Source organism: Salmo trutta, chromosome 7 (genome assembly GCF_901001165.1).
Source record: "Salmo trutta chromosome 7, fSalTru1.1, whole genome shotgun sequence".
In the NCBI taxonomy this organism is placed as follows: domain Eukaryota; kingdom Metazoa; phylum Chordata; class Actinopteri; order Salmoniformes; family Salmonidae; genus Salmo; species Salmo trutta.
Window position 1 is genome coordinate 39,748,478 of NC_042963.1, and position 12,880 is coordinate 39,761,357.

The 12,880-nt window shown below is 48.8% G+C and overlaps 1 protein-coding gene across 5 annotated transcripts in view; it reads left to right on the forward strand.

The window, feature by feature from the left end:
• The first annotated feature begins 429 nt into the window (after positions 1–429).
• The window catches only part of LOC115197397 (protein MTSS 2), a 37,605-nt gene continuing 25,154 nt past the window's right edge, over positions 430–12,880 (forward strand). For 4 of the 5 annotated variants that reach the window (XM_029758850.1, XM_029758848.1, XM_029758849.1 and 1 more), the window contains exons 1-3: positions 430–938; positions 6,846–6,907; positions 7,351–7,424. In XM_029758850.1, coding sequence (XP_029614710.1) covers positions 870–938; positions 6,846–6,907; positions 7,351–7,424 — 205 coding nt within the window. In that variant the 5' untranslated portion in view covers positions 430–869. The remainder of the gene's footprint in view (positions 939–6,845; positions 6,908–7,350; positions 7,425–12,880) is intronic. The other variant, XM_029758847.1, reaches the window with a different exon arrangement.

The window sequence follows — 12,880 nt, forward strand, 5'->3', positions numbered from 1 at the left end:
GCATCTTTCAGTTTTTTATTCCCTCCCAGTAAAATTGGCATATTTAAGAGTCAAAAGGCCAACAAAAAGTATTTATTTATAGCCTAAAGAGGTTGAGGTTCCTTTAACTTGAAATAACATATTTGCTTGAAATAACACACTATGCATATGTGCATGCATGGTGTAGTATCAGTGTTGATTCATTATTACTATGTATTATAGGCTACATTGTATTGCTTGTAACAATAACTCCAGACTGATACAGTATATGATGAACAGGCTCGTGCATGCTGAAAGCACATTTGAAGCTGGGGATATCCTTTTGCTGTTCAGAGCATCCGTGAATGAGAAGACAGATTCACTTTTGTTTGGATAGGGGGTGTCCCTCCCTCCACGCTTCATGTGACAAAAAAAAGACCGCCCCCCTTCAATTCCCATGGATCGAATAACAGACCCCCAGCTTCAAGACATCTGTTCCCCTACAAGAGAGCGTGCCCCACATTCAGAGCTGTGACCGACTGTCTGTCGTGGTACCCTACATTTGCCCGTGATTATCAGCCGAAAATGAAAATAGACGTTGAACCAAACTCACCCTGCTCTTCTTTTCGCAGTTTGTAGACCGGAGGGAATCGGAACGAGGATTCTGCCTGCTCTCCATCACTCGCGTCCGAGCAGGGAGAGCAACCGCCGAGCGTCAGCCCGGTGCCATAGAGTAGCAGATTTATTTTTGTCTGCCCTCTTGCCGGGAGTTTCGCATCCTCCGCGTCTGGCTTGGAGGGTGAAGGACAACGAAGAGCGAATTAAAATATCGTGATATCTGGTGTGAATATTTAGCCCTTATGGACATTTATTTTCTCGCATTCAGTCATCGTTAGAAGACGACTGTGATAATGGAGTCAGTGGAAAAGGAGTGTGGAGCGTTGGGTGGATTATTCCAAGCGATCGTCAACGACATGAAGGTACCAGAGCTCGATGAAGTCGACAGTTTTTTCCGACCTATTGCATGGATAATCTGACTCAATTTGCTGCCTTTGTTTCTTCTCATATTCCGTACCCTCTCACTGGCTATGAGAAAGGATAAATTGTGATACATATTTTTCCTTTATGTTATTTGCCAAGAGTGTGCAGATTTGTAGGGAGCTGTTCTGATGACGACCAACATGTCTTTGAATATAATCAAGCTGTTGATAGTTTATGAGTTAATATTTGTAGGTTTTAGGCTACAGATTTTGTGTTGTGCAATATTTGTTATACAATTATTCAATTGAAAATATGACTTAGCCTGTACTTTTCAAGAATTAAACATACTTTAAAAGGAAGTCAATAACTGAATATCAGAATAATGACTGAATAGAAAAGACAGTGTTCCAACTGATCCACTGCTAAATCAGTAATTGTTACAACAAACAACTGTAATTGTGGAGGTCTTATTGGATATATGGCAGCTCCCTAACCTAATCATAACAAAACATAACAACTGCTGTGACACACACTGATCACATAACCCATAACATGTTTTTAGTTGTGTGTGTGTGTGTGTGTGTGCCTACACATTTTCCAGTGTCTAACATCAGGCCAATAATGGAGAGGGGTTAAATGATTCAATTTGGCGACCCCTTCTCATCCAGGAAAGCAGCTCTTTGACAAAGACATTATGTGTCAAATGAAATGTCCAGTTTGGCCACTAGGCCGTGGTCCCTGTTGACCATGGTCTGGCTCGCAAGATTATGGTCACAATGCAGTGTCCACCACCAAAGATTATGTCTCTCTATATAATTACATACAGGGAGGGGAGGGGAGCCTATTCAGATTATGGTCACAATGCAGTGTCCACCACCAAAGATTATGTCTCTCTATATAATTACATACAGGGAGGGGAACCTATTCAGGCCAAGCAGGACAAGTTCACATAGGTCGAGCAGTGGCCTGGTTTGGTCTGTTGTACAACAGATGGAACGTGTGAACAGGCATGGTAATATGGAGTACAAGGATAGGCCAGAAATAGGACTAGGAGTTTTTCTTGACCACACGATCTGACCAGGAACAACTCTCGGCCCCAGTTATAAACTATATAAATATAGAAAGTGTCACATGATCTGACCAGGATCAAGTCTTGGTCCTAGTTATAAACCTTATATATATAATGTGTGAGTGTATATATAGAATGATTTCTGTTCTTCCTCTCTCTCTCTAGGCTTCTCTGCCTCTATAAGAGGCTCAGGCTGGGATCCAAACCTGAAATTATAAAGTCGAATTTGAACTCAATTACTTACCAGGTTAAGTAAGGTCATGTCATCAGGTACACAGTATTATGTGTGTCTATTGATAAAACGTACGTCTCTGAGTATGTGTGCTGATCTAGGATCAGGGCCCCCCTGGTCCATTCATTATAATCTAAAAGGCAAAATATATCCTATATCAGCACTCCTACTCTGATCCCTGATATTGATCATCTACTCACAGTTGCTACCTCGCCATGGCCACTCGATAGCCTACCTTCTATTTATGGGGCGTAGTTTGTCAAGCACCTTAAGATGCTCAATGAGATCAGCACTAAATATCAGCATTTCATACATTATTCTTTTGTCGTTGTGTCTATGGGAGAAAGACAACATTTAGAGAAAGGGACCTATTAATAATCAGCTGGAATCAATGGTCCAGATACAGAAAACCTTACTCAGCAGTCAGGTCATCTGGCTCGTATTCACTAGGGCAGCAGTCAGGTCATCTGGCTTGTATTCACTAGGGCAGCAGTCAGGTCATCTGGCTCGTATTCACTAGGGCAGCAGTCAGGTCATCTGGCTTGTATTCACTAGGGCAGCAGTCAGGTCATCTGGCTCGTATTCACTAGGGCAGCAGTCAGGTCATCTGGCTCGTATTCACTAGGGCAGCAGTCAGGTCATCTGGCTCGTATTCACTAGGGCAGCAGTCAGGTCATCTGGTTCGTATTCACTAGGGCAGCAGTCAGGTCATCTGGCTCGTATTCACTAGGGCAGCAGTCAGGTCATCTGGTTCGTATTCACTAGGGCAGCAGTCAGGTCATCTGGCTTGTATTCACTAGGGCAGCAGTCAGGTCATCTGGCTCGTATTCACTAGGGCAGCAGTCAGGTCATCTGGTTCGTATTCACTAGGGCAGCAGTCAGGTCATCTGGTTCGTATTCACTAGGGCAGCAGTCAGGTCATCTGGTTCGTATTCACTAGGGCAGCAGTCAGGTCATCTGGCTCGTATTCACTAGGGCAGCAGTCAGGTCATCTGGTTCGTATTCACTAGGGCAGCAGTCAGGTCATCTGGCTCGTATTCACTAGGGCAGCAGTCAGGTCATCTGGCTCGTATTCACTAGGGCAGCAGTCAGGTCATCTGGTTCGTATTCACTAGGGCAGCAGTCAGGTCATCTGGTTCGTATTCACTAGGGCAGCAGTCAGGTCATCTGGCTCGTATTCACTAGGGCAGCAGTCAGGTCATCTGGCTCGTATTCACTAGGGCAGCAGTCAGGTCATCTGGTTCGTATTCACTAGGGCAGCAGTCAGGTCATCTGGTTCGTATTCACTAGGGCAGCAGTCAGGTCATCTGGCTCGTATTCACTAGGGCAGCAGTCAGGTCATCTGGCTCGTATTCACTAGGGCAGCAGTCAGGTTATCTGGTTCGTATTCACTAGGGCAGCAGTCAGGTCATCTGGCTCGTATTCACAAGGGCAGCAGTCAGGTCATCTGGTTCGTATTCACTAGGGCAGCAGTCAGGTCATCTGGTTCGTATTCACTAGGGCATGCAATGGAAAACATCAAGTGTTTTGCAACGGATAATGTAAATGAGCGTTTCTTATTGAACAAGTCCAAGTAGTCCCTCCCTGTTTCAATCAGTTTTCTACCGTTTGTGCCTAATGAATACTACCCTGGTGCATAGTGCTTGACTTCCTCCCGGGCCAGTCAAGGAGAGAATTAGCCGTATGGCTGAACCTGGTGTAGGCTAGGTACACACTGTCAGTGTAGTAGCCTGTTGAGAGCTAACTCTGCCAGTGTATCACTGACTCCCCTATATCCAACAGTGCAACATGACACAGACAAGCCGCTAGCACCTGATGCAGTTGTATAACAGCCTGCTCTGCTCCCTTCAGATGAAATCATTAACTGAGGAAGGAAGGATCTGCCTGGATTTTGGGAGCTGTGTTTGTGTGTGTGCATCTTTCTTCACTGCACTGCATGGATATCTTAACCCTGCATTCACCCTGCACCCTCAGCTGTCCTGTCTCAGCCTACTCCTGCCGTTGTCAGGAGGCGTAGGGCTGAAAAGCTAATTAGCCACCTGTTGCAGTCCAGTGAAGACAGACGGAGAATGGCGAAGCATGGGGAAAACATTTTAATAGTGAATGTGATAGTCTTAATAGTGAAACTTGATCACTTTGTGAGAAGTACATTTTCTCATAGAAAGATATCTTGAAAACAGGGAATGGATATGATGACGAGAGAAATATGAGTTGAGTGAATGATCTGGGATGTTTATTTTGCCTATTTTCCCCTTTCTCTGCAGTCTTTTCACTTCTCTGCAAGAGAAGCTGGTGAATATGTACATAGACAGCCTGTGTCCCTCTCTCTGGGCTCTATGAGGCTCAGGCTGGGCTCCGATCCTAAGCGTGTTTTGTGTTTTGGCTGCTGCTGGGGCCTGGAGGGAGGGAGGCAGGCTGCTGCTGGGGTCTGGAGGGAGGGAGGGAGGCAGGCTGCTGCTGGGGCCTGGAGGGAGGGAGGCAGGCTGCTGCTGGGGTCTGGAGGGAGGGAGGCAGGCTGCTGCTGGGGCCTGGAGGGAGGGAGGCAGGCTGCTGCTGGGGCCTGGAGGGAGGGAGGGAGGCAGGCTGCTGCTGGGGCCTGGAGGGAGGGAGGCAGGCTGCTGCTGGGGCCTGGAGGGAGGGAGGGAGGCAGGCTGCTGCTGGGACCTGGAGGGAGGGAGGGAGGGAGGCAGGCTGCTGCTGGGACCTGGAGGGAGGGAGGCAGGCTGCTGCTGGTGCCTGGAGGGAGGGAGGGAGGCAGGCTGCTGCTGGGGCCTGGAGGGAGGGAGGCAGGCTGCTGCTGGGGCCTGGAGGGAGGGAGGGAGGGAGGCAGGCTGCTGCTGGGGCCTGGAGGGAGGGAGGGAGGCAGGCTGCTGCTGGGGCCTGGAGGGAGGGAGGCAGGCTGCTGCTGGGGCCTGGAGGGAGAGAGGGAGGCAGGCTGCTGCTGGGGCCTGGAGGGAGGGAGGGAGGCAGGCTGCTGCTGGGGCCTGGAGGGAGGGAGGGAGGCAGGCTGCTGCTGGGGCCTGGAGGGAGGGAGGGAGGCAGGCTGGGGCCTGGAGGGAGGGAGGCAGGCTGCTGCTGGGGTCTGGAGGGAGGGAGGCAGGCTGCTGCTGGGGCCTGGAGGGAGGGAGGGAGGCAGGCTGCTGCTGGGGCCTGGAGGGAGGGAAGGAGGCAGGCTGCTGCTGGGGCCTGGAGGGAGGGAGGGAGGCAGGCTGCTGCTGGTGCCTGGAGGGAGGGAGGGATGGAGGCAGGCTGCTGCTGGTGCCTGGAGGGAGGGAGGCAGGCTGCTGCTGGGGCCTGGAGGGAGGGAGGGAGGCAGGCTGCTGATGGTGCCTGGAGGGAGGGAGGGAGGCAGGCTGCTGATGGTGCCTGGAGGGAGGCAGGCTGCTGATGGTGCCTGGAGAGAGGGAGGCAGGCTGCTGCTGGGGCCTGGAGGGAGGGAGGCAGGCTGCTGCTGGGGCCTGGAGGGAGGGAGGGAGGCAGGCTGCTGCTGGGGCCTGGAGGGAGGGAGGGAGGCAGGCTGCTGATGGTGCCTGGAGGGAGGGAGGCAGGCTGCTGCTGGGGCCTGGAGGGAGGGAGGGAGGCTGCTGCTGGGGCCTGGAGGGAGGGAGGCAGGCTGCTGCTGGGGCCTGGAGGGAGGGAGGGAGGCAGGCTGCTGCTGGGGCCTGGAGGGAGGGAGGGAGGCAGGCTGCTGCTGGGACCTGGAGGGAGGGAGGGAGGCACACTCTTAGAAAAAAGGGTTCCAAAAGGGTTCTTCGGTTGTCCCCATAGGAGAACCCTTTTGGGTTCCAGGTAGAACAGTTTTTGGTTCCTACAAAGGGTTATCCTATTGGGACAGCTGAAGAATCCTTTTAGGTTCTAGATAGCAAATGTTTTTCTAAGAGTGCAGGCTGCTGCTGGGGCTCAGGGCTGGAGGGAGGCAGGCTGCTGCTGGGGCTCAGGCCTGGAGGGAGGCAGGCTGCTGCTGGGGCTCAGGGCTGGAGGGAGGCAGGCAGGCTGCTGCTGGGGATCAGGGCTGGAGGGAGGCAGGCTGCTGCTGGGGATCAGGGCTGGAGGGAGGCAGGCTGCTGCTGGGGATCAGGGCTGGAGGGAGGCAGGCTGCTGCTGGGGCTCAGGGCTGGAGGGAGGCAGGCTGCTGCTGGGGCTCAGGCCTGGAGGGAGGCAGGCTGCTGCTGGGGCTCAAGGCTGGAAAGAGGCAGGCTGCTGCTGGGGCTCAGGCCTGGAGGGAGGCAGGCTGCTGCTGGGGCTCAAGGCTGGAAAGAGGCAGGCTGCTGCTGGGGCTCAGGCCTGGAAGGAGGCAGGTTGCGTGTCCTCAGGGAAATCTGATCTAGCATGATTCCTTAAAGAGCAGGTACACTACCTGCCCTCCCACACACCCCAGCTTTGCCCTGCAGTGAGTCAACTGTATTTTCAGCATGGTTAGGTAAGATAGAATATACAAGCTTGATTGGATGATGATGTATTATGTTGTTCTGAGTCATATGAATGAGTCATATGAGAAGGCTGAGCACAGAAGGTGTTCCAAAGTGCTGTTCCACTGGAACAAACGTGTGTGTGTGTGTGTGGTGCCAAAGGTTTTAAGTAACATTTGATTCCTCTTTCATCCAGAGTTCATATCCAGTGTGGGAAGACTTCAGTGCCAAGGCCACTAAACTACACTCCCAACTCAGGTGAGACCTTGAATCTTTACTATCTACGGTATGTCTGAGACCGACTATCATGTCCTATTCCATCTCACCTTCAATAGATGCAAGTTGGCATTTATTGGGATGACATATGTACTGGAGGCAGCTCTGCAGGGTAGTCACTAGCTGGCACAGCCACAAAGTCATAACATCGGATTTTAAACCTAACCTGAACCCTAACCTGAGCCACACTGCTAACCTTATGCCTAACCTTAAATTAAGACCACTAAGCTCATTTTGTTTTCATACATATTCACAATATACTTTGCACAGGTCTGTCTCCAGGACAAGATTCATCTCAATAAATGTGAACCTGCTCAGTAGACTGGCTACTCTAACTGTCCAGTGTTGACATTCTGGTCTATTCATAGTTTCTAGTCGCTGTTGAGGTTGGATACTGACTGCTGTGTCCTCCTGTGTACTTGTAGGACTACAGTTCTGGCAATAGTGACATTTCTAGATGCCTTTCAGAAGGTGGCAGACATGGCGACCAACTCAAGAGGTAAGGAGAAAATAGCAAGATGAGTGACTAAGGGACTCTTAAACAGTAAAAAAAAGTGGTTTCCTATCTGTCTCTTTTCGTTTGACTGCACTAATCTGAAAACACAGGAGAGGTGAGACCAAAACCAACATAATTGATTCCTATGTGCTTTTGCTTTCACTTGTCTAGTTCTTTCACACTGAATTAATAAAATAAGAAGAGGGAGAAGCCACTTCAGACTAAAGTAGATGGCGGTTTTGAATGTTTGTTTCTGGATCATTAGCAATATGTCAGTGAACCGATTCCATTCCATTTGTCCTCTGGGAGCCCTTTTGTGCTCAGCGCCAGTCAGCGGACTTCACAACTGCAGCCATTCATTTGGAAGGAGGAATGTCGATATTTATTTTAACCGGCTGGTGCTGGAGAACAAAGGCCCTTGAACTCTCACTGCAGGCTGGATAGTGGTTTGGGTCATTTCACCTCCCCCAGTTGATGGTACTACCGGGTTCTCAGGGTTCTTCTCTGCAAGTGTTTAAATTGCTGGTTCAAGTCAGGAAGATAATGTTATAACAGTGTTGTAGAGAGCGAGAGAGACAGAAAGAAAGTATGAGAGATAGAACGTGTTAGTCTGTGTGTGTGTGTGTGTGTGTTTATTAGTCTGTGTGTTTGCGTGTCTGTGTGTGTGTCTGTCTAGGGGTGATTGCGCCACAGGGATCTGCTCTGTGGTATGTAGTGTTGGCCATCAGGCCTGATTCCCTCTCAGCATCAGGGGACGGACCACAGCTGCTGGCACAGCTGGAGATTTCACCACGTTCTTCTCCTCTAATCTAGCCCCGACACACTCACCCCATAACCCCTTTAACTCACTACCCATCTCACACACTTACAGTATTCTCTCACTCCGTTTACTCATCCTGTCTTCTGCCTCTCATTCTGTACTCAACCAAACACCCACCTGTCACTGTTCTCCCACCCACAAGTTGAGAGAGGAGAGGGAATGAGAGGAGAGCAAAGCAAGAGGAGATGAGGTACTGCTTGGAAATGGACACTGGGTATTATTGGGAAACAGTCTATTTATATCACCATAATCACTGACAGGAAAAGTCTCCTGCATCTCCCTCTCTCCTTCTTCCTTTCTCTTTCTCCGTCTCTCTCACAATGTATCTCCAACCAGCTCTCTCTCCTTTCTGTCCCTCTATCTCTCTCTGTCTTTCTCTGTCTCTCTTTCTTTATGTATCTTCACCTAACTCTCTACTTTCTCTCCCTCTATCTCGCTCTGTCTTTCTCCGTCTCTCTCTCTATGTATCTCCACCCAACTCTCTCCTCTCCATCTATCTCTCTGTCTTTCTCTCTTCTTTCTCCATCTTGGTCTGGGTTCAAGTCTGGGCTCCCAGCCATGTGCCATGTTTTGAAACTTTATGTGCACGTTGATGACGCCACTGTCTGTGTTTGTGGAACAGATGGGGTGGTGGAACACCGAGCACGTTGCCATGTGTCTGCCAGTGGTGTGTAAGCCTGATGTTTCCAGTGGTGTGTAAGCCTGATGTTTCCAGTGGTGTGTAAGCCTGATGTTTCCAGTGGTGTGTAAGCCTGATGTTTCCAGTGGTGTGTAAGCCTGATGTTTCCAGTGGTGTGTAAGCCTGATGTTTCTGTGTCCGAGTCCATGTCATCAGTGGGCTGAGCTAACTCAGCCTAGCATCTGCCTTCAATAAGGTCCTTAATAACCACAGAGTCTATTTGCTGAATGTATTAAAGAAGGCTGTTAATGTAACATATTTCCTCACTCTTTTTGCTGTTTGACTCGGTTTATGCTTGAGGTCCTACTGTGTGTGTGTCTTCAGTGACGGGGTTTAGTTTTGGATGGGTTGGTTAGGACTTCAGACAAGGATGTTGAAGTGTGTGTTGGACAATGTTTCTTCATCCAGGTTTCAGAATGATCTGACATACTGCCTGATGAGTTGATAGGATATACCTCTGTTTACAGGGGTTCGTATGGGTAAGTAAAGTTAGCCTGGATTTTAGACTGGGTGAGTTAGTCCTCCATATTGTGATCAAGGTGAGCGAGGCATTCACATTTGGGAGAAAGTGAGTTACTATAGGTCCCCAATTCCCCATATTTGGATGAGAGAAGGTGAGTTCTCCATATATGGGGAAGTGAGGGAGAATGGGGAAGTTAGTAACAGACAGTGAATGAGGGTGGATGGGTTGGAATTTCCAAAGTTCTCGGGAGGGAGGGAGAGAGAGAGAGAGAGAGAGGGAGGGAGGGAGGGAGGGAGGGAGAGAGAGAGAGGGAGGGAGGGAGAGAGAGAGAGAGAGAGAGAGAGAGAGAGAGAGAGAGAGAGAGAGGCGTACAGTTAATCCTCTTATAGCTCCAACACACATAACAGAGTGGGTTTCCTCTCTTCAGATTAACAGAAGCAGATCCCATAGCTTTAACATACACACTACAGTCTGCTGATCACTGTCATGGGAGGTGTGTGTTCATATACACAGTACTGAAGCAGATACTCTTTTCAGATGAATTCACACACAATTGTCTAGTCAATCAATATACGCAGATCAGCATATGCTCTCCCTCCCTTCTCTCGTTCTCTCTCTCTCTTTCCTAGTAGATCAGTGTGTCAGTGAGGTAGTAATCCTGCTTGGTCGCTGTGCTTCTCTGGGTTGGCAGATGGTACAGATATCCTTGCCCGTCATCTGCACAACCTGAAGATTACTGTCAGCTTTACCATCATAGCAGTGGAGCGATTCTTTAAAAAAACAGAGTGGGCCCTTGTGATATGGGGATATGAGTCTAGTTTTATTTGGGGAGATGGAGATGTAGGAGTGTGCACTAGCCTGGTTCCAGATCTGTTCATGCTGTCTTGTCAACTCCTATGGTCATTGTTGGCCAGACTGCACAAACAGATCTGGGACCAGGCTAGGAATGTACTGTATATAGCCTAGACACAATCTGTGTTGTGTCTAGGCTATGTTATATGATGTATGTGTAGACTCAAATATATATGGGACCGGATGATTTAGATGTGGACATTGTGTGCAGGTCATTTGTTGTTGAATACATGGTTGTTGCGTGATGCTCTTCACCATGTATTGTATTGCTCTTGAGTCTTGAATGAACACCATCGTTACAGCAGTCTGTCCGTCCATCCGTCGGTGTCCGCCTGCCGGTCTGTCATGGCTGTGGTGGCTCTGAGTTCCCATGTGCTTTCAGAAGCATTAACCTCAAGGCCTGTGCTAACCTGCGGTCTCCTCCTAAACCCCGAAATGAACGATTCCAATTATTATTATTACTACAGAGAACGGGAGGAACGGAGGGAAGGGGAGAATAATACTATAGAAGGAGAAGAAAAAAAGTATCTTGGCTCTGTGTAAGGAACACTCTGCAGGCGAATACCAAGCAAAGAAGACAAACATGAGAGTTGAGGAGAACACTGTGTTCAGCTTTATCCTGTAAGGACCGGGTGGAGGGGAGCAAGGGATAGCAGGAGAGGGAAAACAAAGGGAGAGAGAGAGGGACTGAGAAAAGAATGCAAACTAAGGCAATGAGGGAAGGGAGTGAGTGAAGGAATAAAGATACGGATTGGATCATGGAGTTAAGAGTGTGTTTCTCAACTGGTTTAGCAGGACTCTTTGGAGAATCCCTTAAAGGGATTCTTTGGGATTTTGACAAGAACGATTGATCTACTTCCCCAGAGTCATGGACTTGTGGATACCATTTTTATGTCTCTGCGTCCAGTATGAAGGAAGTTAGAGGTAGTTTTGCAAACTAGCGTTAGCGCAATGATTGGAAATCTATGGTAACAGCTGGCGTGCTACCTGTTGCCATCAGAAGAGGCTGGTGGGAGGAGCTATAGGAGGACAGGAATGGCTGGAATGGAATTAATGGAACGGAGTCAGACATGGTTTCCATATGTTTGATACCACTTATTTCATTTCAGCCATTACAATGAGCCTGTCCTCCTATAGCTCCTCCCACCAGCCTCCACTGGTTACCATAGACTTCCAGTCATTGCGCTAATGCTTGTTAGCAATTGCGCTTAAGCTTGTTAGCATCTTCCTTAAAACTGCATGCCGAGACATAAAAATGGCATGTATCCAGGAGTTCATCTGACTCTGGGGAAGTAGATAAAGGGCTTCATTGCCAAAATCCCAAAGAATCATTTTAAGAGGTGGAGGCAGAAATATCTTCATGGGTGAAATCTACAGTATTACCCAATCTGCTCACAGTGAAATGGACCTTGAAAACAAGGACAGTGGAGGAAGGGCACATGGATGGAGCACAGAGAGTGAGACTGGAAGGCTACTTGTTGTTCGAGACTAGAGTGAGGAACCTTTTAATGGTCAACTAGAACGATACATAAGACAGACATCAGTTTCTCAGAAACATTATGGAAAACAATGAGAGTCTACAATATTATACACACTGTGGTGGATCGCATCTGATTGTGATCCAGTGACTGTAGAATGGCGGGACCCTCCAGCTCCACTCCCTTAGGTCAGAGTGTCCCTGGCGCTATGGCAACGCTCCGTGCTCTGGAAAAACAGTCTGGGGAATAGGCCTATACATCTCCTCTGTCTCCCTCTCTCCTTCTGTCTCTTTCTCTCTTTTTGTCTCTTTTTCACTCTCATATTTTCTTTATTTTTCTTTCTCTCTCTCTCCCTTCTCTCTCTCTTTCTATCTTCCTCTGTCTCGTAAAACGTGGTGTTTTTCTCCTGCGTAGCTCCCTGATGAAAAGCACATCTGGAGAAGAGAGAGACAGACAGACAGGATTATTTTTAGCAACACTTCTGTCCCAAGGCAGGAAGCTCCTTCAGCAGTAAATATCTCTACCTCCTCCTCTTCCTCCTCCTGTCCATCATCCTAATACAGTCCAGAGGGTGTTATTGACTGCATAGTCCACACCACACTGGAGGTTGTGGAATCTGTTGGTTGTGAAACTGTATAGTCTGTTAATAACTTATGAGTCTCACACAGGCAGGCAGACAGACAGACAGACTGGCAGGCAGACAGACAGACGGATAGATAGACGCACGCACACACGTGCACACATACACACACACACATTGAAAAACCTGGCATCCATGGCTGCACCTGCAGTGGACCAGTTCCGTTGTCCCCTTATCCCATCACTCGTCAGCCCATCCTCAGTCTATTGCCTCGTTTATCTTCTCCTCCTCCCCATCGCACTCTTCTTTCATCTATTCAATGGCCTCCGCTGTGTCTCTGCCAGCTTGCTATCTGAACCTCTTAAAAAAGGGGTGAGAGTGGGTAAAGGGAAGAGCTTGTGTTCAAATCCGTCTGATTATCGTCAGCGGTCAATGCTTGGCAAAGGTGCCAACGTGAGGTGTAACAACGTAATCCTTTGGAGTTTGTGCTGGAAGAAACTTATCTTTAGCACTAAGATATTTCCATAGCTAACTAGCTGGATAAGATTCCTATTTCCTACATTTATTTATTTAAAAAGTTGCTACAG